Below are 26,773 nucleotides of genomic sequence, written 5' to 3'. Positions count from 1 at the left end.
CCCCGCAAACCTCTTAGTAGCAAGTGTATAAGCGGACCCCTGAAAACTTTTCTGTTGCAAGAGTATAAGAGAATCCTTCAAACCTTTTAGTAGCAAGTGTATACACGGACCCCCAAACTTCTTAGCAGCAAGTGTACAGACGAACCCCCCAAACCTTTCTATAGCAAGTGTATAGGTGGACCTCCTAAACCTCTTAGTAGCAAGTGTATAGCCAGACCCCTGAAACTTTTCTGTTGTAAGAGTATAGATGGACCCCTGAAAATTTTCTGTTGCAAGAGTATAGGCCAGTGATGATGAACCTATGGCACGTGTGCCAGAGGCGGCACGCAGAGCCCTCCCTGATGGCACGTGCCACCTTCGGCCGCTCACCACGTTAGTGATTACTGGCAGGGGCCGCAGCTCCCTTGCCAGCGTTCACTCAGCAGCGCTGATCCCGGCGCACACAGTGTCGTCAATGTGCAGCCGGGATACCCCTCCCCTGCTGTCTCTCTTAGGTTCCGCGGGAGCAGGGGGTTGAGGCGTCCTGAAGCACACTGTCATCACAGTGTGCACCCGGAATGGGCGCCAGCAGCAGCGCCGAGCAGAGTAGGAGGGGGTAAGTATATAGGTCTCGGTCTCACTATTACTACTGGGGCCGCTATGGGATGTCACCATTACTATTGGGGGCCGCTGTGGGGTGTCACCATTACTACTGGGGGCCACTGTGGGGTTTCACATTACTACTGGGGGCCGCTGTGGGGTGTCACCATTACTACTGGGGGCTGCTGTGGGGTGTCACTATTACTACTGGGGCTGCACTGGGGTGGGTCACTATTACCACTGGGGCCGCTCTGGGGGGGTCACTATCACTGCTGGGATATGTTTACACGAGGTGAAAATGCTGCAGAATGTCCTCAGCGGAAATTACCGTGGCAAATTCCACAGCATTTCCGCATCCAAAAGAAGTCAAAATCTGCACCTGGTCTATTTCCAAACGGTCCTGTCCTTTTAAGAACGATGGAGGTAAAAATCATATGTCGTCATAAGCCCCGCCCCCTGATGTTTTGCCACTTTGCAATAAATAAGTAGGTTTTAGGTTGCAGTTTGGGCACTCGATCTCTAAAAAGTTTGCCATCACTGGTATAGGCGAACCGCTCAGACCTTTTAGTAACAAGTGCACAGGCGGACCCCCAAAACCTCTTAGTAGCAAGTGTATATGCAGACCCCTGAAAAACTTTTCTGTTGCAAGAGTATAGCCGAACCCCTCAAACCTTTTAGCAGAAATTGTATAGGCGAACCCCTTCAACCTTTTAGTAGCAAGTGTATAGGCGGACCCCCCCAAACCTCTTAGTAGCAAGTGTATAGGCAGACCCCTCCAACCTTTTAGTAGCAAGTGTATAGGTGGATCCCCCAAACCTTTTAGTAGTAAATGTATGGATGGACCCCTGAAACCTTTCTGTTGCAAGAGTATAGCCGAACCCCTCAAACCTTTTAGTAGCAAGTGTATAGGCGGACCCCCCCAAACCTCTTAGTAGCAAGTGTATAGGCGGACCCCTGAAACTTTTCTTTTTTTTTTTGTAAATCAGATTTTATTAAGATTTTTTAACAATACAAGGTTATGTCCCCTGACAGGGGGTAGATTTTCATTAGACAATAAACATAATATAATGCACATATTTGCGGATCTCCGATCGTCGGAAAGATGGACTGTTTTAGCAAGGAGATCTTCCCTTATGTCTAATCCTTATATATTAACTGTTGAATTAAACCTTTTGAAAAAGAGAAAAAGAGGGGGGGGGGTATGTCCGAGGGGAAGGGAAGGAAAAGGAGGGGGAGGGGAGGAGGATATAGAAGCCGACGACATCTGCTCACCCCACTGATGTCCACCACAGAAGGCCCGTCGGAGTCGGGTTGACGTTACCAGGAGCGATCCAGCCAGTCCCAATGTCCGAGGTCTCAACCAGCATTGGTCCCCATTCCACCCCATAGGGCGGGAGGGGGATGCGTCTACTGTCTTAGTTTCCTCCATGGGTCCCATGTGATAATAATGTGTGCCTCTATTCCAGCTAGAGAGTTCCTCCAGGTTGCAGATTGAGTCCACCTTCATTTGCCACTGTTTTAGTGTAGGGGGTTCTCTTTGGAGCCATTTAGTGGGTATTAATGCTTTTGCTGCGTCAAGTAGAAAAGCGATTAATTTATCTTTTCTGGGATGAAAATCCCGGGATGGCTTCCAGAGGAAAATCATTTCCGCTGAGATTGTCAAATCTGTTTTGAGGGACCGTAGTACTTTTTCAATGTCTTTCCAAAAGGGGGCTATCCTGGTGCATTCCCACCATATGTGCTTAAATGAGCCTTCCTCAGTGTTGCATCTCCAACACCTGTTGTGTGGAGCAAGCTTATAAGCGAAGAGCCATTGAGGGGTCTTGTACCAACGTACAAGGAGCTTGTAATGGCTTTCCTGTAAGAGTATGCATTGAGATAGGCCGAGTGATGTTTGTAGGATCACTTTTATGTCTGTTGGGGATAGGGATATATTTAATTCTTTTTCCCACGAATTTAGGAAGTTTGGTTTGTATTCTACTGGTGTCGAGATAAAGTTTCTCCTTATGAAGGAGATTGTCTTGTTCCTCGGGGAGTTCCCCGTTACTGATTTCTCGAAGGGAGTAGCGGGTCTAGTAGATCTGTATTTCTCCTTGAAACCATCCAGGACCTTGACGATATGAATTCTTTGTAGGAAGGATAGGGATGTTTGTGGAATTAATTCCTGTATAATTTCGGGCGTTTTTTTGTGTGCTAAAGCTTGTAGGTCTGATATTCGCAGGTCCCTGAATTTTGCCCACAGGCTCCTAGTTGCTGAATCTGTGGGTATGTTAAGCAATTTTTGGGCCAATCTCAGTGGAGTAATGGGAGAGGGTTCGGGGGCCAAAGATGTTTTCAGTTTATCCCACGTTTCGCAGGGCCCTCTAATAAGTGGATTAAAACTTTTGGACCTGTACGAGAGTCTGCGGGGGAACCATAATTCCTCTAGGAGAGAGCTACCATGAGAGAATGTTGCTAAAGAGAATAACATTTTGTCTTTTGTTGGATGAGTCAGGTCCATCCAGTATTGAATTTGGGTGGCCTGGTAAAAGTCGTGGACGCACGGCAACCCGATCCCCCCCTCTTCACGTCTTTTAATCATAAGGCTGTATGCCAGGCGGGGTCTTTTTTGCTTCCATACAAAGTTGGAAAAAGTCGCTCTTAATGCTTTGAAAAAGGTTTGAGGTAATGCAATTGGGAGCATTCGGATTTTATATAGTATTATAGGCAAAATGTAGGATTTTATAATATTTTTTCTTCCGAACCATGAAAGAAATGGTATATCGTACTTTTGTAGCAGGTTTCTTATATGCGTCAGGAGCGGTTGGAAATTAGCATTATATAAGTCTTCTGTTCTCCTTGTAACCTTAACCCCAAGGTATTCTATGTAGGAATCTGACCATTTGAAGGGTGAGCTGGCTTTCAGGGAGTCGCAACTTGTTGGGGGAACTGAGATATTGAGCATAGTTGACTTAGAGAAATTAATTTTGAAATTAGATAGTTCTCCAAAGAGATTCAAGACTGAAACCAGGTTGGGTATTCCTTTTTCTGGGTCCGAGATGATGAACATAATGTCATCTGCGAATGCAGCAGTTGTTAGAGTGTCGGATCCAGCTTTGAGGCCGTTTATATCTGGGTTCAGTCTTACCTCCTGCAGAAGTGGTTCCAGGGCCAATACAAAGAGGGTGGGTGATAACGGGCATCCCTGGCGTGTTCCATTGCGAATATTGAAGGGTGGGGATAGAATATTATTAATTTTTAGTCTTGCATGGGGGTCTTGATACAGTGAAAAGATTGCCGAGATAAACTTGGGAGGGAAGTTAAATTGGGCTAGGACCCTCTCCATGTAAAGCCAGCTCACCCTGTCAAAAGCCTTTTCGGCGTCAGTCCCAATCAGGGTGACAGGAATGCCGTGGGCTTGGGCGCCTCTGATTGCGTGTAATATTCTGAGGCAATTGTCCCTCCCCTCTCTCCCTTTTATAAAGCCTGCTTGTTCTCTGTTTATTAAGAGGGGGACTAGGCTTTCCATTCTGTTGGCTAGGAGTTTTGCCCAGAACTTTACATCCACATTGATAAGAGATATGGGTCTGTAATTGCCACACATCTCCGGATCCTTTCCCTCTTTGTGCAGTAGAGTAATGTGGGCCTCTTGAGCCTGTTTGGGTAGTGTGTCGCCCATAAGGAGAGCATTGAATAGGTCTTTTAATTTTGGGGCTAGAATTGACTTAAAGATTTTGTAATAGTCGATCGATAGACCATCCGGGCCTGGACTTTTTCCCGTGGGGCTGTTTGCTATAATATCCTCCACTTCCTGTGTAGTTATTGGTTCTAATAGTAAGAGCCTCGCATCTTCATCCAATTTTGGTAGTTTGGTATTATTTAAGAATGCGTCTATTTTTTCTCTTTTGTTACTATGTGGTGACTGGGAATGTTGATCTTTCAAATTGTAAAGGTCCGTGTAAAATTGTTGAAAGACCTCCGCTATCCCCTGGGACGATGTGAGCTTTTTGCCGGCTTGGTCTCTGATAGCTACGATAGCGTTTTTGGCGCGTGATTTTTTGAGGATCGCCGACATGAACCTACTGCCCTTGTTGCCATGGGCATAGGCTATATGTTTCAGGTGGAGGAGTTTTTTGTTGTATCTTAATTCCAACAAATTTTTTAATGAGCGTCTTAGTTCTGTCAGTTCATCTAGTTTGTTTGTTATATGAGAGAGCTTTGTCTCTCGTTCTATTCTAGCTATCTGTGACAGAAGCTTGTCCACCTCGGCTTGTTGCTTTTTTTTACTTCTCGAGCCCAGGGAAATCAGAAGTCCCCGTACATAGGCCTTATGTGCCTCCCATGCCACTGGTAACTTTGTAGATCCGTCGTTATTAATCTGAAAATATTCTTCTATCATATCAGAGAGGTTGCACCTCTCAATTTCGGAGTCTAAAAGGAAAGGATTGAGCCGCCACCTCCATTCTCTGGGACCGTCTCCTCTAATTAGGATATTAATGTGAATGGGGGCGTGGTCCGATACCGTAATTGGGTCTATCTTAGCTTTTAGAACTTTAGTTAGTAAATCGCCAGAAACAAAAATAAAATCAATTCTTTGGAATGAAGAATGCACTTGGGAGTAGTGTGAGTAGTCTCTTGTTGAGGGGTTCAGGGAGCGCCATGCGTCCACGACTCCCATTTCATGTAGGGCATTATTCAATCTCCTTATCTGTTTCTGTGGGATTCTGGATCTGTTTGAGGAGGAATCTAATTTGGGATTCAATGTAATGTTCCAGTCCCCTCCCAGAATGACCTGGCCCTCCGCAAACTCTCTCAAGATCTCTAATTGGGTAATCAACCAATTCACTTGGTTTGTGTTTGGGGCATACAGATTTGCTATTGTTAAGGTGGAATTGTTAATAGAGCCTTTTAAGAATAGGACTCTCCCCATTTCGTCTGAGTACTTGGCCTTGAGTGAGAATTGGATGGATTTATGTATGAAGGTGGACACACCTTTTGAAGCAGAGGTGGGATGTGAATTGTGAAAATTTGATGTAAAGTGTTTCCCCGGGAGGGGCCAACACTTGTCTCCTTTGTAATGTGTTTCTTGTAATAAAACAATTTTGGAATTATACCTTTTCAGGAGTTGTAGGACAGACGATCTCTTCTGTGGTAGGTTGAGACCCCGGACATTGAACGAGGTGACACGTATTGCCTCCATTGTCGACACTCGCCCCGGTCGTTCACCCGCTAAGGTGCCTAGATGTATAGATGATACGGTACAGATATAAATTAATCTCAATATATGGAAAAGGACACAATGGGAGCTGGCTTGCAGGCGAGCTGTTATTTGTTCTCGTCAGATAAGGTATCTAGAGATATAGGGTGGGGGAAGGGTAAATTAGAGAGGAAAGGGGAAGGAAAAAGAACAGAAACAGAGGTAAATGATGTAACAACAAAATAGAAATAAATGCGGTTAAGTAGATAGGTGCAGAGTAGGTTACCAGAAGATAACTTCAATCAAGCAATACACTCTTATCTACAGGTGTATACGACTGGGCTCTCGTAACAGTCAGAGCTCAAACGTATAATGGAGGCGGCGTATGTGCCAAAAAACTGTTATTAATGAAGTTTCGCCTAACTAGAGGGGCACAATACAGGCACTTTCTTAAGGAAGAAAGAAACATGAGAAACATGAAAAACATTCAAGATTTGAGGAAATAAGTCCTGGAACTGTGTGAGGGTCCATTAGGGTAGTATCGACCCTAGGGGCTAAATATTTCAGCGACACTCAACGCCAAATGTATCTTCCGATACAGAGTGGAGGTTTTATAGAGTCCATACTTAAGTGTTCAGGTGTCTCTTGTTGATTCCTCTTCTCTATTTTTCTTTTTTTGCTTGCTTTTCGGGGATTTGGCGTGACTCACTGTGCGCCAATTTTCTGGTGTCGGAAGATGAGGCAGTGACGGGAGATCCGGCAGAGGGAGCCAATTGGGTAACTCGATAGGGTCCAGACCTAAGTGGGGCCAGCATTCTCTTAAGTCCTCTGGTGATCGTATATTAATTCTCTTGCCTTTATAATTAATGCCCAAACCAAAAGGATAGAGCCAGGCGTATTTGATGTTTTTTGCTCTCAGTTCATCCAGAAGCGGTTTCAAAAGCCTGCGCTTGGCCAGAGTTGCTGGTGCAAGGTCCTGAAAAATCTGTATGGGCGAGCTCTCATACTGTAGATTTTTGCGATTGCGGGCAGCTTCTAAAATGGCCGCTGTATCCGAGAATGCAAGCAGTTTACATACTATGTCTCTGGGAGGTTCTGCAGCAGCTGGTTGTGGCCTCAGGGCCCTGTGTGCTCTTTCAATATTGATAGCACCAGCTTTTTCAGATCCGACCAGATCTGCAAATATTTCTAACAGCACTTTCTTGAGAACATCAGGTGCCCACGACTCTGGTAAACCCTTAATGCGCAAATTGTTCCGCCGATTGCGGTTTTCCAAGTCCTCTTGCATAAGAAGCATTTTATTTATTTGCAGGTGCTGCTCCTTTAAGATGTCGGCCATACTCAGAGCATGTGATGTGACTATGGCTGATGCTCCCTCTAGCTCCTCTACCCTCCTCCCCATATGCCTCACCTCTTCTTTTATTTCAGCAAGTTCTGCCAGGACTGGGCTCATCGTTTTGGTAAGTAGAGACTTCATAAAGCTCCTGGATAGAGGTCCCTCTTCTTCTCCCTCTGAGTCAGAGTCATCTTCCCGCGCTGTGCACAGTGCAGCTGCAGCTGCTGGCCCCATCTTACTTGTAGCATGGGGGGACCTGGTTGTCTTTTCCTTCAGATATTTCTGGAGATCGGATTGTCCCCGGGCCAGGCGCGGTGTCAGGGAATGTTCCCCTCCTCTTTCCTTGCTGTGTCTTCCTATTTTGGACATGTTGGCTGCTGATAAGTGCCTGTAATCAGTGCCGTAGTGAGGGAGCACACTCTCTATGCAGCCATCACTCTCGGTAGCTAGGCTCCGCCTCCCCCTGAAACTTTTCTGTTGCAAGTGTATAGCCAAACCCATCAAACCTTTTAGTAGCAAGTGTATAGGCAGACCCCCCAAACCTCTTAGTAGTAAGTGTATAGGCAGACCCCCCCCAAACCTCTTCGTAGCAAATGTATAGGCAGACCCCTGAAACATTTCTGTTGCAAATATATAGGCAAATCCCAGAAACATTTCTGTAACAAGAGTATAGGTGAACCCCTGAAAATTTTCTGTTGCAAGTGTACAGGTGAACCCCTCAAAGCTCTTAGTAGCAAGTGTATAGGCGAACCCCTGAATTTTTTTTTTTTTTGCAAGAGTATAGACGAACCCCTCAAACCTTTTAGTAGCAAGTGTATAGGTGAACCCCCCCAAACCTCTTAGTAGCAAGTGTATAGCCGGACCACTGAAACTTTTCCATTGCAAGAGTATAGGCGGACCCATCCAACCTTTTAGTAGCAAGTGTATAGGAGAACCAACCAAACCTTTTAGTAGCAAGTGTTTAGGCGAACCCCTCAAACCTCTTAGTAGCAAATGTATAGACGGACCCCTGAAACTTTTCTGTTGCAAATGTATAGGTAAACCCCAGAAACATATCTGTAGCAAAAGTATAGGTGAAGTCCGGAAAATTTTCTGTTGCAAGAGTACAGGTGAACCCCTTAAACCTTTCTGTAGCAAGTGTACAGGCAGACCCCACAAACCTCTTAGTAGCAAGTGTATAGGCCGACCCCTGAAACTTTTCTGTTGCAAGAGTATAGCCGGACCCCTCAAACCTTTTTGTAGCAAGTGCATAGGCGGACCCTTCTAACCTTTTAGTAGCAAGTGTATAGGCGAAACCATCAAACCTTTCTGTAGCAAGTGTATAGGTGGACCCCCCAAACTTCTTAGTAGCAAGTGAATAGGCGGACCCCTGAAACTTTTCTGTTGCAAGAGTATAGGAGAACCCCTCAAACCTTTTAGTAGCAAGTGTATAGGTGGACCACCCAAACCTTTTAGCAGCAAGTGTATGGGTGGACCCCCGAAAATTTTCTCTTGCAAGAGTATAGGCGAACCCGTCAAACCTTTTAGTAGCAAGTGCATAGGCAGACCCCCAAAACCTCTTAGTAGCAAGTGTATAGGCGGACCCCCCAAACCTCTTAGTAGCAAGTGTATAGGCGGACCCCTGAAACTTTTCTTTTGCAAGTGTACAGGCGAACCCCTCAAACATTGGTGTACCATGAGCATAGGCGAACCCCTCAAACATTGGTGTACCATGAGTATCAGCGAACACCTGAAAAAATTTGTTTGCCAAGAGTATAGGCGAGGGTAAGAAAAATTTGTTGGGTAAGAGTATAGGCGAGGGCCTCAAAAATCGGTGTACCAAGAGTACAAGTGTACCCCTGAAAAATTGCTTAACCCTGAAGGCAGGTGAAAGCCATAAACATTTTTTTTTTAAATGTAGCTGTCGCTTAATTTGCAACAGAGCCTGGAGACAGCCCTCTGACAACATTTGTTTTAACCCCCGTAAAATTGGCGTTTCAGCACAATGACATGCTGTTTTAGGAGGAGGAGGAAGTTCCGAAAGGGATAGACCAAGTTACTTCTTCCTTTTTTGGGGGTTAGAGAGAGGATGCATATTTCTCCTGTTGCAGCTAAAAGAATCTTTAGGTTCCACTGCTTTCCACCGGTGGAGAAGAGAAGTCTGGAGAAATCCAGCCTTTGTTCATCTTTATGAGTGTAAGCATGTCGGCGTTGGCAGTTGACAGGCGGGTATGCTTATCCCTGATGATACCCCAGCTGCACTAAACACCCTCTCTGACAAGACACTAGCGGCAGGGCAGGCCAGCACCTCCAAGGTGTACAGTGCAAGTTTGTGCCACATGTCCAGCTTTGACACCCAATAGTTGTATAGAGCAGAGGGATCATGGAGGATGGTGGTACGATCGGCTATGTACTCCCTCATCATCTTTTTACATTGCTCCCTCCGACTCAGCCTTGACTGGGGAGTGGTGACACAGTCTTGCTGGGGAGACATAAAACTGGCAAAGGCCTTGGAGAGTGTTCCCCTGCCTGCGCTGGACATGTTGCCTGATTCCCGCTACTCCCCTGCTATTTGGCCCTCTGAACTGCCTCTTCTGCCACTAGTGCTTTCAGATGGGAAGTTTAGCATCACTTTTTCCACCAGGGCCCTGTGGTATTGCATCACTCTCGTACCCCTTTCCTCTTCGGGAATGAAAATGGAAAGGTTCTCCTTATAACGTGGGTCTAGAAGGGTGTACACCCAGTAATCCATGTTTGGCCAGAATGCGTCTAACGCGAGGGTCACGGGAAAGGCAGCCTAACATGAAGTCAGCCATGTGTGCCAGGGTACCAGTACGCAACACATCGCTGTCCTCACTAGCCCATACGTGCTGAACAGATGAGAGGCAAGCAGCATGGGTGCCCTCTGCAGTGTGGCCAGCAGGCTCTTACCCCTCCTCCTTCTCCTCCTCCCCCTCCTCCTCCAAACCGCACTGAAATATAGACATGAGGGTGGTCTGGCTATTAAGCGACATACTGTCATCCCCGTCTCCTGTTCCAACCGCAAAGCGTTGGCCTTTATGCTTAGCAGCAAACTTCTCAGAAGGCAAAGCAGTGGGATGGTAACGCTAATGATGGTAACGTGGAATGAGGAAAATCCTGGGCGCTCCGGGCCGAGCAGCGTTTCCCAGAAAGCGGAAGGAGCAGGCTAGTTTCCCCTGATAGAGCCGACGTCGGTAAAGTAAGGACTCGCAAAACGTCACAACGAGCACCTTGTCGGGGCCAATGGGAAAGAGCTGTGGCCTTTGACACATTTTCTCAAAGTGCTGAGAAGGAGTGGGGACGCACTCAGTCAATGCACCACAGCCTTCCCCCACCGCTGCCTCCCTTGGGGCAGAGCCACTGAGTCCCCCTCTTCCCTGCCAAGTCCCCACTCTGCTTGTCTGGCCGTGGGGCCAACGTGTGGCCATTTCAAGCCTGGGCTCCCCCTCCGAGAAGTCGGGCAAGGCTGAGGTGGGCGCCTGCCCATATCTGCCATGTGACCCCTTGTGAGCCCCTCTCCCACGCAATCGGTGCGAAGTTGAGACGACCGCTCCAAGCCTGGGCATCCCCACTGAGAAGCAGGGCAAGGTGGATGTGGGCGCCTGCCCGTCTCCGCCGTGTGACCCCCATGTGAGCCCCTCTCGCACGCAGTGGTGCGAGGATGAGGTGACCGCCGCAAGCCCAGACACAACCTCTGAGAAGCCGGGCAAGGTAGAGGCGGTGGCCCTCGCCCACCTCTGCCATGTGAGCCCCTGCGAGCCCCTCTCCCACACTGCGGTGCAAGGATGAGGCGGCCGCCCCAAGCCTAGACACCCCCTTCGAGAAGCTGGGCAAAGTAGAGGCGGGGGCCTGCCCGTCTCCACCGTCTGACTCTCTGTGATCCCCTCTCCCATGCAGTGGTGTGAGAATGAGGTGACTGCCCCAAGCCTGGGCACCCCCTCCGAGAAGCTGGGCAAGGTAGAGGCGGGGGCCCTCGCCTGCCTCTGCTAACCTTTTCTCGTGGGTTAGCTTAGCACGGCACGTCACAGCGCAAGAAGAACGTGTTCTCTCTCTCCTCCCAGAAAACGCTCTGAGAGGGCAGAGCATCATACAGCACTAATCTTGTGCATAATTCTCAAAACACATGCCATCTATGGCTGTGATATGACTATCACAGCCATCCATGTCTCCATGGACCAATCACAAGGGTCCCTGGTAGTTTCTATTTACAAAATATGGATTTGGCAGCTTTCTATATTTCCAGGTGCACTAAAACTTTTTGCTTTGGGGTTCAGGGGAGGGGCAGGGGGTTCAGGGGAGGGGCAGGGGGTTTAGGAGAGAGCCAGCTTGGGAGGCCGTCAAAAGGCATATTGGCGGTCGTTAAGGGGTGTATTTTTCAAAATAGGGTCATTTGTGTCGGTATCTATCATTCTGACACCTCTGAGCGTTTGCAAACTTGGCTTCGTGCAGGAAAACAAAATGTTCCTCAAAATTTTAATAATGAATGTTAAATCTGTATGTCTCTAAGGGTGACTACCCACTAGCATTTTTTTCCCGCTGTTAATTCACTGCGTTTTTGTTTTTTTTCAAATATCAATGGGACTTTCTAATGTTAAAATCGTAACGCAGCAAAAACGTCAACTGCATTGAGATTTTAACATTAGAAAGTCCCATTGACATCTGGAAAAAAAAACAACGCAGCGAATTCGCGAGTGGAAAAACGCTAGTGGATATTCACCTTTAAATGCTAAAAAAAAATAAACTAAAGTTTTGTAAATGCGCTTCCAGAATAAAGTAAACACATGGAGTATATATCTTATCAAAAATCTGGACAGTATGTTTGCACATATTTGAGATATTGCAATTAAAAAAAAAAGACAATTTTTCCCCAATTTTCCCAATTGTGTTGCTTTTAACAAATGTACACAAGTTATATACGTCTATTTTTACGACCAAGTGAAGCACAATATGTGGCGAAAAAGTAATGTCAGAATCACTTGGAGATGCAAAACCTTTACGGAGTTATTCTATGTTACAGTTACACATGTTAGGTTTCCAAAAATTTGCCTGGTCATTAAGGTACAAGTAGGCTTGGTTACCAAGGGGTTAAATTAAAGGGGCCCACACACCTTCAACAGCTGTTGGCTGAATGATCATTGTGTCCCTCAGCTCTGTTTGGCTTGGCTGGGTGTTTACATCTTTAGGGGGGGTAGGTCACAGCCATACAAACTTTCTTCAAGAGAACAAAAGGATCAAGCATTAAAATAAAAAATCTTGCTATTTATATAGCACCAACGTATTCTGCAGCACTTTCAGGTAATTATTTATTTATTTTACAGACCCCAGAAGGATGGAAGGCTAAGTCAACCTTGAGCCAGCCACCTGAACCACACAAGGATTGAACTTGCAACCTTCTAATTGTAGGTGAGAACTTACACTCTGCGCCACACGAGGCTCAGATATCAAGGTCCCTGATACTTTTTTTCTCCAATCTCATCTGTCAGAGGAAGTTGAGGAGCCCGCATAGAAATTAGAGTTTTGTCTGGCCCAGCTGTAATAGGTGGATTGGATGACTAAACACTAATGGGTATGAGAGCCTTTACTGTGTACAATTACTACCATCACGGAGTATGTACATCGTACATATATCTCTGCCAACAGCTTGTGAATAAAGTGAATGTTAGGAGAGGGAGAACATCATTAGCAGTGCAATATAATGGCAGTAGGTACACAACACTGGTGAATGTGCCAACGATCAACTATTCACAGTACAGTTGGGCATACATATCAGTTATACCATAAGATGTTTATGGGCACTCGCATTTTGCACTTACCAGGTGACTGTACTTATGGAGATAATTTATCTCTGCAGATTGACAGTTCCTGGTGAGGCGTAGATCATGTAGAGCCTGAGCCAATATGTACACAGCTTTATAGACTCGGTCGGAGAGACCAGGGTCTTGGAAGTTATAAAAGTCTGTGACCCTTTCTGTCCCTGTACAGTTATGAAGAGATTTCTTGTATGCAAACTGAAGTAATTCATTCATTCGGGAATCTCTTGATAGACAGTGGACATTTACCAGCCAAATATGAGCCAGTAACATGTCTTCTGGATGATTTACAGTCTGGAAACTTTCATAGAAGCTGCTCATATCTGGAAGAGGCAGCCGAAAAGGTTGGATAGCCAAACTCCCATTTAATGCTTCTTTGTGATGTTCTATAATAGCTGCCATTAAAGCAAATGGAGGACCGAAGACCAGAGTCTTATCCCGCAACACAATTCGTAATGCGTGTAACCAATCTGCAAGGTATGAAGAATACATCCCACAGAGTATGATAACCTGGGCTGATGACTTGCTGATGATCTCCATGTTTTTCCTTTCTATCTCATGTATAGCATTTAAGCTCACATATTTTACTTTTATCGTGTAGGCCACACAGATTTCATTCATGGTCAGATATTGTGTCAAAATCTGAATCTCCTCATTACCGCTGTCATCATCTGAACATACAATCCCAACCCATGTCCATCTAAAGAACTTCATTATCTTGGATAACACCAAACAACTGATCTGGGCACTTTGACTGGTCCTGTAAAAAGTTGGGTAGCGATGTCGATCATTTAAAACAGAACTTGTTGCCCCATAACTGATCTATAAAGAGTAATGATATAAAACAAGTATTAATGCCAAATAAACAGCCTAGAATCTAATGGAAAACCAAAAGAAATAGAAATGATTGCTGGTATGAAATAGCAGCCTAGCCCACACATAGGGCAGAACCTCCCCTCCTGGACCGTAACTACAGATAGAAGAAACAGTAAATGAAGTCCACACATTTCTGCACTGATTATAAAATATGGTCTGGTTGTATCTAAGTTACAATTATAGCCAGACACAATGGGGAACATTTTCTGCAAGGGCCGTTTGCACAAAAATGTTGTGACTTCTAAGCATTCTGTGTCAGCCCTACAACCTTCTTTGAAAAGAGGGTCTGGCTTGTTGGGAGGGTGTACCAAGAAACTTATGCCAGACGCTGGCATAAATTATGCCAGAAATGTGGGCCTGTTGGGGACAGGCATACATTTCTGTCAAGGCACACAGAGGATGGGAGTATGCACTGAGTGCCTAAAGAAGCATGTGTCTCATGTATTCAGCGCACTGTGCGCACTGGAACATTTTCCTAAGCCCGGTGCAGGACATGCCAGCTTAGAAAATTCTTCCCAATGTGACTACTAACACACATACAGCTGTACCAGTCATGGCTTACACTGAACACATTAAGTAATCATCCACAGTGCAGGGAGAAAATGTAAGTAAACCCCTGAATGTAATAAACTGTAGATCCCCTTTAGCAGCAATTACTTACACCAAATGTAAGTAGCTTCAAATAGGATTCCTGCTTCAACAAATTATATGCCTGCAGTCAGAGGAGTAACTTGAAGCTCCTGGGCCCCAATGCAAAACTGTAACAGGGCCCCCAACTATAATGCTTTATTTATAGTATTGGGCTTTTTATATGGCCTTATGGCCCCCTAATGCTCCTTGGCCCAGGTGCAACTGCATCCCCTATAGTTATGCCCCTGCCTGTAGTCCACCATCAGGTCTACAGGTCACATCTCATCTTTTATTATTTTGAAATCCTAATTATCTAGATGCTTATAGGTAGGGTGATTGCGCTGTACTATCTAAACTAGTCAGCAAGAGGGCATACGTTGAGGAGCTGAGCAACAAGGTGCTGGCTTGTCATGACGGCACTTACCATGCTCCCTTCCAGAGGGATGCATGTAGCCTCAGCCAGGGCAGCGCTGCGCTTCTTCCAGACACTCCTTGGAAAGGGATGCCCAATAAACATAGCGAACAGTGATTGAGGTGTTGTCACGGGTGACGCTACTGTTCTGTTACACACTGGATTGACCTTTGGCAGAGAATAAATGAGCCGCAGACAGATATAACGTATCTCAGGTCCATGGGAATGGTCAGGGCTTGGCAAAACTGTACTTAAAATGAACTTCCACCAGTACAAGGCAAAAAAAAAAATATTCCAAGTGCAAGCATTAAGACAGACTTGAGTAGAAGTACCTCCACACGTCGATCCCAGACTTCAGGACACCTGTGTGTTAACAATTGAAGATGTGTACCTCCACACAGCGGTCCCAGACTTCAGGACGCTCATGTGTGAACAATTGAAGAGGTGCTGCTTTATGTGGTGATCCCAGACTTCAGGACGCTCACGTAGGAAGTACCTTTGCACTGGGCCTTGGACAATTAGACTCACGTTAGACTCATGCTCGCTCTCTCCTTTGGGGCTCACTCCTCTAGCATTCATGGTCCTTTCACAATGGGAAACCTCTCCTCTTCCATCTTCACCACATTAGGGTTAAAGGTACCCCCATGTTGCTCTGTGCTTTCCTCTCCTAGACTAGGAAGATGAACCCTGAACGGAACTAACTTTCCCGCTCTCAATCACACACATTTATAATCTCAGACACACCATGTGACAGGACATAAATTGCTACCTTTACCGAACATTCATATCCGTCTCATGCAAACAGTTAACCCATCATGTGCTGCAGCTGTGCAATACATATAACATGATGACTTGACAGTTTTTGCACAGTGCATCAACATTAGACATAACAAATATGACATTTATGGAGGGGACCAGGAAAGCATATGCTGTGCCACTACACAAGAACTTAAAGGGGTTGTCCCGCGGCAGCAAGTGGGTCTATACACTTCTGTATGGCCATATTAATGCACTTTGTAATGTACATTGTGCATTATGAGCCATACAGAAGTTATAAGAAGTTTTTCACTTACCTGCTCCGTTGCTAGCGTCCTCGTTCCCATGGAGCCGACTAATTTTCGGCATCTAATGGCCAAATTAGCCGCGCTTGCGCAGTCCGGGTCTTCTTCTTTTATCAATGGAGCCTCTCGTGCAGGATGCCGGCTCCGTGTAGCTCCGCCCCGTCACGTGCCGATTCCAGCCAATCAGGAGGCTGGAATCGGCAATGGACCGCACAGAAGCCCTGCGGTCCACCGAGTGAGAAGATCCCCGCGGCCATCTTCATCAGGTAAGTAAGAAGTCACCGGAGCGCGGGGATTCAGGTAAGCGCTCTCCGGTGTTCTTTTTTAACCCCTGCATCGGGGTTGTCTCGCGCCGAACGGGGGGGGGGGGGGTTGAAAAAAAAAAACCCGTTTTGGCGCAGGACAACCCCTTTAAGCTTCATACAGCCAGGTGTTATGCTTCCATCTACTATTTAGCTGAGCTAACCTGGTCCTGGCCCTCTAGGTTCAGGAATAGCCATAGCTGTGTGACCTGGTTGTTCTAAGCTAGCCTAAAAATTATTTTAGGGTGTGAGTACTCCTCAAAGGGACTAGTTTTTGTGGTTAAACTGACTACAAGGTGAAGGTTGATATAGAGCGGACATTGAGAAATGGGGGTCTAACAAAGATAGTTTATTATCCCACCTCTCCCTCAGAGATTGATTTGAAAACCCAGTTATTTCTTCCTCTTTACTTCCTAACCTAGTCTCTGTATGACTATATTATTAGCCGAAGGTTGAGAAAACTCTCACTATCTAACTGCCTATTAGGACTGAGTATTCAGACAACCCCTTAGGTTGGGTCCTGTTACATATAGATCCTATAGTTGATTCCTCCCAAAATCTGGGAAGTTTTCATTGCCTTTTTCTCTATTGAGAGAATAGGTTCTGTAGGTTCCTGATGAGCTGTTGTTGTGGTGAAAAACATCAAACCATGAACCAACGTGTACTAAACCATGAATGAACTCCCTCTGTAAAGTAAAAATCATTCTAGGTTACATTTCGAAATCACAAATCAACTTATTGTTTAATCCAAGGATCATATTTTAGATCCGTGTTGAATGAATGAAGGCAGTAAGACAATCCTGGCTCTGTCATTCTCAATGTACTAACCTTACAGTGTAACCCACTTACTGGTTGGCATGCCTTAAATCAGATCATTGTGTTCTGTATACTGTATAGGGATTCCTTCATCTTGGATACCAACATGGGTTTGTCTATGTAGATTTATGTAATGTGTATGTCTCAAAGTTTACAGCCCTGCACTTTCCAAACTTCATGTGTGGGTACTACTCAGCTTCTGTATGTGTTTTCAGCCTGAATTTTTTAATATTTTGAATAAAATTTAGTTTTAAATATGTCTATTCTGCGATGGGCTGTAGCTACAAATAAGATTTACACAATATTGAGAAATGTTGGGCCATTTATCCTTGAAAATGTTTTACAGCTTATCATTATTTCTGGGATGCCTTGTGCGAGCATCCCTCTTCAGTTGATGTCCCAGCATCTCTAGAACATTAAGGCCAGGATTGACTTTGCCATTCTAAAACATTTTTTTCCCACCATTTTTTATGTAATTATTTGTGTACTTTGGATCCTTGTCCTGTGGCATCACCCTTCAGTTTGATCATTGTTTCCTCTGTGATCACATGCCAAAGCCACCAAAACCATGAAACCCCTCCATCATAGCCCTAAATCATGATACCTCCTCTACTGTAGCCCCAAACTATAGTAGAAAGTGAGGTCCACGGCAGCTTAAGTTGATGCATAAAAACGTATTTTATTCCTCCATGTAGATCGTCGCAATCTACATGGAGGACTAAAATACAAAGATTTTATGCATCAACTTAAGCTGCTGTGGACCTCACTTTCTACTATATACTTTTATGTGGAACTGAGATCTGTGATGCCGATTCCGTGGCGTTGCATGGGATTTTGGTCCTGCCTTTGTGGATGTTGAGTGAGTGCTGCCTGAAAAAACCTTTTGTTTCTATCATAGCCCCAAACCATGATGCTCCTTCCACTATTTGCTCCAAACCATGATCCGCCTTCCACAAGGCTCCACAGTTGTATTAGCTTTTGGTGTTGGTGTTGAGTGCTCTCTTTTCCTTCAAATATAACATTGTGCATTTGTACAAAAAGGTCCCCTTTTGTTTCATCTTCCCAAATCAATATAACTTTTTAACAAGTCTTAATAATGATTGGGAATAGGAAACCAAACCAGAAAAGCAATGGCTGTCAGTGGATGGTTTCCTGTCTTGGTTTTCTATTCCCAATCATTGTTAAGACTTGTGAAAAAGTCACATTAATTTGAAGGAATGCCGCCATCCAATAGGTGGCGCTGCAAAGGTATTTTTTCAACTTCCTTATTTGGAAAATGGCATACTCAGTATAGACGTCATGGGTATCTTGATAATAACAAGGTATCACTGAAAGGATAATCAAACTACTAACGACCACTTGTCTGTGAGTATGTATATGGGTAGGGGTGTGGGAATGCAGGAATTGCACTTGAGCAGATGGGTTTTATTTCACAGTCTTATCTAACACAGACAACCTCCTCTTCATCATACACTAATCTATTACATGGACGACCTCCTCCTCCTGAAATACTAATCTATTACACAGACCTCCTGCTCCTCCGATATCTTACACAGACAACCTCCTCCTCTGCTCCAACTACCACACAGCTTCCCACTAGCACTGAGCCACTATGTACCACACAGAAATGAGCCCAGCACCCTCTCTTATGAAAGCTGTCTGAAAGGAAATCTGTTTTACCCATAGGAACCAATCACAGTGCAGCTTTCATTTTACCTCAGCGGTATAAGAAATAGCCATTGGCAACAAAAATTACAGGAGAAGTCAGTGAGTATAAAAAGAAATACACGGGCAACGCTGGGGAATCAGCTAGTAGGTGACAAACCATCAGATGCCGTATCAATAGTTTGTGTAAAATGTCATAGTTTAAGCTTTGGTTGTATTGTTGTTATTAGGCCAAGATCAATAGACCTTACAAGCATCCATTGTGGTACCCATCTAGTGACGTGATGAGCGGTAAACTCTTTTTATAACATCCATTAATTGACTCGTCTTTTGTAACAACCATTATTTGACCCTACGCATGTTTCAACCAAACTATCAGCGGTTCTATATTGGAAAGTACCAGTTTTTTTTTTGGTTCATTGATCCTTGGTACCTCATATCCTACTAGGAGTGGCCGTTCAGTGACAGTAATGTGGATGTAACAATTATAATACTAGCATAAAATGCATACGTAGAACTCAAATCTGATGTAAATGATGGAACAGGGAATCACCCTGCAGCTCGAAATATACGAGGAATACTAAAAAGTGCTAAGATCGGGTGTAGGAATGCGGGGGTTAGACCTAGACCTTCACTGCATTTTGTGCTTATGGTTATAAATGTTACGTCCACATATAGGACCCCTGATGATACCATTAAAGTGGTTGCAACACATAACGGTTGTTATAAAAAGAGTTTACCGCTCATCACGTCACTAGATGGGTACCACAACGGATGCGTGTAAGGTCTATTGATAGTGGCCTAATAACAACAATACAACCAAAGCTTAAACTTTAGGACATTTAACACAAACTATTGATACGGCATCTGATGGTTCATCACTGAGGAGGTCGCATTTGCACGGTGGCGTTTACCAATAAACAGTGTGCGCTCACCTCCATGATCAATCACTGTGATGCCAAGGATCAATATTAAGGATCGCGGTGTGTATTAAACAAATTATCACATTTTGTGCTTGAAAACCCATTAGAGGTGCGTTCCCCCCGTCCTCCCTTCTTTTCTGTCGTTTTTGGTTTTGTGTTTTTGGGTTTATGCTTTGCTTCATATTAATGTCATCACTGTTAGCTATGAGCAGTTCCTGATTTTTAATTCTAATTATTAAAAGTCATATTTTATCATTATCCTTTCAGTGATACCGACCTATGCAGCTAAGATCCGAGTCTCAATGATCAATGAGAACCAGAAACATGTTTTTCTGACAGAGCTAAGAACATGAGGATGCCACCTACCTGTGAGTACCGGTATATGGCCAGTATTTGAGCCATGGACACCGTAGATTCTGAACCCAGGTCTCCAATAAATCCGGCTACGTTCCTCTGCTCTTTACAACAATAATTGGGGACGGTCCTTCCGGGTCCTGATAAAATCTGTAGGACACTTCTCACAGATTTCTTGCTGTCGGAGCACGAGTCGTATACATGATATCCCAGAGAGATGTTGGGTAGAATTGTCTGATCTCGGTTAATTTCCTCAATAGCGAAACGGAAAGTCAGAAGATACCTGTAGTACTGAGGCACGGGTCTATGGAGATGAGATAAAGTGGTAGGAGATGAATGGAGGTCGTGTTGGCGACCATCTGATCAGTAAGTATTAACCCTACTGATATTTTTACCATTTTGATATTTTTATGTTCTATTGTGGAAAAACCTTCATGACAACTATGGATTCTAGATTTGCAGGAAATCAGATGGTTAAGGTTGTGCAGCTATAATGGTGTGTAAAGATACACTGTGTGATAAAATGTTCCTGGTAGATTGTCACTCATTATGTTTCAATCTGCCACCGTTCTGGTCTAGGGAAAGCTGAGTGGATCTAGGTAGATTGTTTGGCATCTTTCCTGCCAAGCAGAGCTCATCAATATTCATCCAACTGTCTTTACTACCAACACCAGAGGAGCCTTTGATCCAATTTGTTCTTTTTAGGACCAGCCAAGAAGCCTTTTTTTGTAATAAAATCAGACATTTGCAGAAGATCCCATTGTCTCCCTGTCCCACTGATACGCATCCTCCAGACTTGCTGACTGCGATTTCCCTCAAGTGAGATGGGCCAAAGAGAAAACAAATATATAACTGGCTTTATGGGTTATTTGAAGGTCCGAGCTCAATAGTGGTTATATTTTCAAACCCATGAGTGTACAACTGGTGCATTGCATTCACTTCTGTCATTGTGCAAATCCCAGAACCCACAGAATCACATACCTGCAAAGCTAACCATCTGTAGCAGATCATGTTTGGTATCCACTTGTAGGTTAAAACATGGTGGCCATATCTTACCTTTTTGAGGGCCTGCTAGGGAAATATGGCTGAAATGTTACATTGGGATTCCATCTGGAAGATCTGTGCACATATTCTGCTAACCTTCAGTGAAGTCATGAAGAGGATGGTGGAGGTGGGATCCTCATAGACATTACACCAAAAGGGGGATCTTCCCACACTCACAGACTCAGGAGATGCATCTAAATGAAGAACTGTCCACCTTTCTACTCACTCTGTGCCCCAAGACTGTGTGAAACAGCTTTATAGACTGGTATTTTCTATTACTTTCTCCCTTTTTGCTTTCATGTGTTGTGTGTGTGTGCTTCACAGTATAGACCTTGGAAATATTCACTGTGTGTATTCCTTAAAACGTAAATTTTAATACACAATACTTAAAAAATACAAGATGCTTCACTGACACAATGTCACTAACACAGATAAACATACAAAACTAAAATAAGCTCAACATAGAGCCAGTGGTCAACAACACTATGAGAGCACCCTAATTTGAGTGTTATCTCACGAACAAAGGGGGCGGTGGCACCTATATATAATGTAGGAATGAATTAGTGCCGGCCGATCGTGATTAGGGGCTGGTGACCAAAAATTGAGGTCAATGACTCATAGGTTTTAGCAATGAAGGTTATAATTCCGGTACAATGCCAGAAATAAGGTAGATGACTCATATGCTTGTTGTTCAAAAAGTCGGACAGCCAGGATAGATTGGTTCGCAAATGTTGTTTGGTTCAACGCGTTTCTGTCAAGAACTGACTCATCAGGAACCTTCTAGTGGAATATTTGTCATTCCAAGATGGGTAAGATGACCCGTACCAAAAATTGGGTAGAATGACCCGTACCAATGAATTAATATAAGGCTGCCGTAATCTAAAGGCAAAGGTTGTGCAACAGTCCTTGGTACATGGTCCGAAATTAACCATATAGTGGCCTTCCGACTGTGCACCCTTACCTACTCTATCCTAAGAGGTGAGCAAAGCAACACCAACTTTTACGCTACTTATGGCAGGTTTTCTATCAACCAATATTGATACAAATTCATGGCTTTCGGAGGCCAACTCCGTTTTTTCGGATAAGACCTTCCACCCACAGTCAAATTTTCTTCTATTAAATCTACCTTCAAACATCTCACATCAGTAAACAGGGAATATACGACGAGCTGGTGGGAGATCCAAGGCCTCCAAAAATATTTGGAACACGGCATTGTCCCCAGAGGCCTCCGATCCCCAATCCTTCCTCCCCCTCGCTGTCAAACCCCTGACTTTCTCTCCAAGTGGGAGAAAGAAGTGACAGACAGCTCTTTATGTCTGATTGGTTTACTCATAGAGGAAGAAAAACTTACCTATGAAAAAAACTCTAGACTCTTGACAGAGGCAATAGAGAAAGCCAAGGTTTTCGCCACAGATCCTAAATTTCCCGCAAAAGAGAGATCTTTGCAGGAAAACATAGAGAAACATACCCTCTTTATTAAAGAGAGAAAACACGCCCAGTTCACCCGTAACCTACAGGATTATGGAGAGAGTAGAGCATACAAGATTTCATATATAAGATCAGATACAGAAATTAGCTCCTCTGAGGGCGAAGAATCGGAAGGCGAATCCACTAAAAGAACTCAACAGGGGTTTTTTTTAGGGAAGGGCAAAGGACAACACCCTCCCAGGGCCAGAGGAAGAGGCCGCCCCCAAACAAATCGGGGTACAGGCTTCCTAGCACAACCAATCGGACATTACTTCATGAGGGAACGGCGCAACCCCTATGAATCCTAGTCATACACATCCAAACATTGATAATCCTACTTCATTGACACCCGGTATATGTGACACCATTGACTCAACCATGGCCACCTCAGACAAACTACAGGTCATCAATTTGTCCTCACACATCCTTTCTGAAGGTGAACTCAGACTCTTGGAGAGGGGCCTGTCCTTCGTCCCGACATGCCAATTCGATAGGTTTGTCTGGACGAAGGACATGGCCCTCTTCTTGAGGAAATTGAGGTGGAGAAAACATTTTGACATGAATGATCGCAAAAAGGCAACGGAATTAGGCTTGGAGTCTAGCGATGACAGCATTAAGGGAACTAGAAGAACTTGAACGAGACAATTTTAGAGGGAGAGGAGAAGGACCCTTTACAGATCTCAAACTTAATAGTACAAAATTTCCACCCCAGGGACAATCCCCGCATGTGGACATTTTTGAGAAGATCATTCAAAATGAAATTAAGAACTGTCCCGACCTCCGAACTAAAAAGAAAAATTTGTCTCCTATGGAACTGAGAGCCCTTAAAAGTCTAGAGAACAACCGTGAAATATAGATCAAGGCTGCGGATAAAGGGGGCAATATAGTCATCCTCTCACGTGATGACTACATATCTATGTGTAATAGAATACGTAACAACAAAATCACATATAGGACCCTATCCCAAGATCCCACGGACCAAGCTTTGCACGATCTCTGTATCGACAAAACGGTATACGATTTTCTCCTTCCGGTGCATCCACAAGTGGCCACCTTCTACTCCCTTCCCAAGGTGCATAAGGGCCTCCATCCTCTTAAAGGGAGGCCCATTGTCTCCGGGGTGGATAACCTCTCTCAAAATAGCGGCATTTACTTAGACAAGATCTTACGGCCATTCGTACAGTCACTTCCTTCCCATGTCCAGGACACTCCGGATGTCTTACGACATTCGGAGGGTATACATGTCGAAGAGGGTGTGTATCTAGCCTCTCTTGATATCGAGGCTTTATACAGTTTGATACTGCATGACATTGGCCTGGGGGCGGTACACCATTTTCTCAAACAACGTGGTTGTGAGTACATCAGACACAACCAATTTGTACTTGACCTCCTTGATTTCATACTCACCCATAACTATTTCGTTTTCAACGGCAAGATCTTCCACCAGCTCAGGGGCACCGCGATGGGGAGTCCAGTTGCCCCATCTTATGCAAATTTGTTCCTGCGCTGGTGGAAGGAATATCTTGTCTTTTCTGAGAGCAATAGCATGTGGATGGAAAAAATATTAATTTGGCACCGTTACATCGACAACATTTTCTCCTGTGGTCTGGAACGATAGATGACTTTCAGGCTTTTGTTCAACATTTGAACATCAAGAACATCAACCTTAAGATAACATCTGAAATACAGGAACAGTCCCTGGCCTTCTTGGACATATGTGTCGCAAAAACATCTCAAGGATATCTATCCACCACTCTTTATAGGAAAAAGACGGCCACCAATAGCTTGTTATCCTGGCAAAGCTTTCATCCTTTCCCCTTACGCCGGGGGATCCCAAAAGGGCAATTTTTAAGGCTTCAAAGGAATTGCTCATCGGAAACCACTTTTCTGAATGAAGGCACCAAATTAAAGGAGAGATTTCTCCATAGAGGATACCCCTTCAAGATAGTCGATCAAGCCTTCGACTTTGCTAAAAAAAACAGGATCGAGCTATTTTACTTAAACCGCGAGCCAAAACGTCGATTAACACTCTAAGGGTGATTGGCACCTACGATGAGGGAGTGCCATTCATGCAAAAGTTGCTGCAAAAATACTAGCATATTTTGAAAGAGGACCAAGATATCAAGGATATCATCCCGGATGTACCACTTTTCACTTTCCGAAGGGGTAGGAACTTGAGAGACCATATCATTAAGAGTCATCTTGATATAGACCCGAGTAGATGAACATGGCTGGGGTCAGCTCGACCCAATAGTACCTTCCCATGTAATGGTTGTGAAGCATGTCCCTTTATCCAAAAAGGAGAAAGATTCCATTGTGCTGCTACAGGCTCCTCATATGTGATAAGGGACTTTATTAACTGTAGATCGTCACATCTTGTCTACGTTGCCACCTGCCCGTGCCCCAAGAACTACGTCGGCAAGACTCAGGAACTTCGCAGACGCATCTTGGGGCACGTAGGCAACATTAGAAGGGGGGAAAGCACCCCATTGGCTAATCACATGCTAATCACACGCTGAGGATATGTTTAACATCAAATTTCAAGGGGTCGAGTGCATACGCACTTTCGGAAGGAGAGGCGACACTAACCGAAGAGTCCTACAAAAAGAATCTCAATGGAACTTCCGGTTGGATTCAGTCTCTCCAAATGGTCTCAATGAGGTTCTTCTGTTTGGATATTTCTTATGAATAATTGTTCTACTCTCATTTCTACTAGGTGACTGATAGTCTTATATTTTGGTCTTACCCGCTACCCCTATTACCAATGTTACTGCTTCTATTATCACATAGGTCTGCATTAGTCTCCAGCCTACATATTTTCTGGGGTTAAGGGCAATTGAGCATTATTGCCATCTACTATTAATGCTGACATCTAATCCTCCTGTATACATAAAATGCCACTTGGGGGCCTCTCATACCTTATTTCTGGCCTCAATGCACATATTGCTATTTGCTGGCATAATTTTGTTCTATATACTTACGTTTATTATATTTAGGAGCGATTATTGGCTAAACAACTGCTACTCTTATTTTCAAGACAATTTCCCGATGTCGTTATCGCCTTACAGCATCACAACCCCTTTTTTACACCTATTGGTTCCATCAGTGTAGGCTGCTGGTTTGCATATAATTAAAACATGGGTATACTTTGGTCCAACATACTATTTTTACTAAGGATCGTTTGGTCATTTATTAATTTGTGTATACCTTTGTTTGGGGCGTTTGTCTAGTACAGGTCTGACATCTCTGAGTGTCTCCGTTGCCATAACAAATGCATCATAGCCGGCATTAAGCTACTGACAGTGGGGCAGGCATCCGTATTTGGCTCCTCCCCCACACATGACCTTTGTCACATGATCGCACAGGAGCCTGTTTACATCAGCAATGGCTGTCATTGCAATCTTTCACAACAGGGCATCTATCTACATCTGGCTCCTCCCTCACACGGGACACGTCGTCATGTGATCATGTACGAACGCTAGCTGTCATCACAGGCGCCTTACAGCGGGGCATTGCACCGCTATCTCGCTCCTCCTCCGCACATGACGCGTAGTCACATGACTACGCGCTGACGCGATGATGTCATCGCCGGCTGTCATCCGTTCTGCACAGTGGCATTATGCTCAATCGGGCTTTCTATCATTCAGCTGCAGTTTGCCGCTAGCCTGTTTGTATCATTTAACTTAGAGATCTGTCTGTGTTTTGTTTCTAGCATGCCTCACACTTTCCACAATAATGGGAGACTGGACCCTCCCAAGGGGGCGTTTTTCCTACAGCACACCCGTGCAGACATTGGTTAATAGGGACACACCCCTCAGGGGGGGGGGTGTACTACTCAGCCTCTTTAAAAGGGATGCAGTCACTCATAGACCTCATTAACCTCCAGTCTACCATCCAGACTGGAGGTGCTGCTGCATATCTCTCTCTCCTATCCTACCTTATTTTTTGGGTGCTTTGCTTTGCTGGTGCCAGCATATTTCTCCTGTTGTGCTGGCCCACTAGCTTTGACCATTGTGTCATATACAAACCTATTTAGGTTTTTTCGCTGAACAACTATTTTAGGGTTCAGCTGACCATTTACCTACACTACCACCGCTCATATATGTATGGTCTTGGTGTTGCTTTGCTCACCTCTTAGGATAGAGTAGGTAAGGGTGCACAGTCGGAAGGCCACTATATGGTTAATTTCGGACCATGTACCACGGACTGTTGCACAACCTTTGCCTTTAGATTACGGCAGCCTTATATTAATTCATTGGTACGGATCATTCTACCCAATTTTTGGTACGGGTCATCTTACCCATCTTGGGATGACAACTATT

The 26,773-nt window shown here is 44.6% G+C and overlaps 1 protein-coding gene across 1 annotated transcript in view; it reads right to left on the bottom strand.

The window, feature by feature from the left end:
* The window catches only part of LOC136592503 (uncharacterized), a 43,950-nt gene extending 20,947 nt beyond the window's left edge, over positions 1-23,003 (bottom strand). Inside the window, exons 1-4 of the mRNA XM_066588603.1 lie at positions 22,873-23,003; positions 19,953-20,244; positions 12,905-13,723; positions 6,465-7,565 (exon numbers count right to left, since the gene is read on the bottom strand). Coding sequence (XP_066444700.1) covers positions 6,465-7,565; positions 12,905-13,723; positions 19,953-20,244; positions 22,873-23,003 — 2,343 coding nt within the window. The remainder of the gene's footprint in view (positions 1-6,464; positions 7,566-12,904; positions 13,724-19,952; positions 20,245-22,872) is intronic.
* Between the last annotated feature and the right edge of the window lie 3,770 nt (positions 23,004-26,773).

Source organism: Eleutherodactylus coqui, chromosome 1 (genome assembly GCF_035609145.1).
Source record: "Eleutherodactylus coqui strain aEleCoq1 chromosome 1, aEleCoq1.hap1, whole genome shotgun sequence".
In the NCBI taxonomy this organism is placed as follows: domain Eukaryota; kingdom Metazoa; phylum Chordata; class Amphibia; order Anura; family Eleutherodactylidae; genus Eleutherodactylus; species Eleutherodactylus coqui.
The sequence above is the reverse complement of the archived record's forward strand: the minus strand, read 5'-3'. Positions and strand labels throughout refer to the sequence as shown.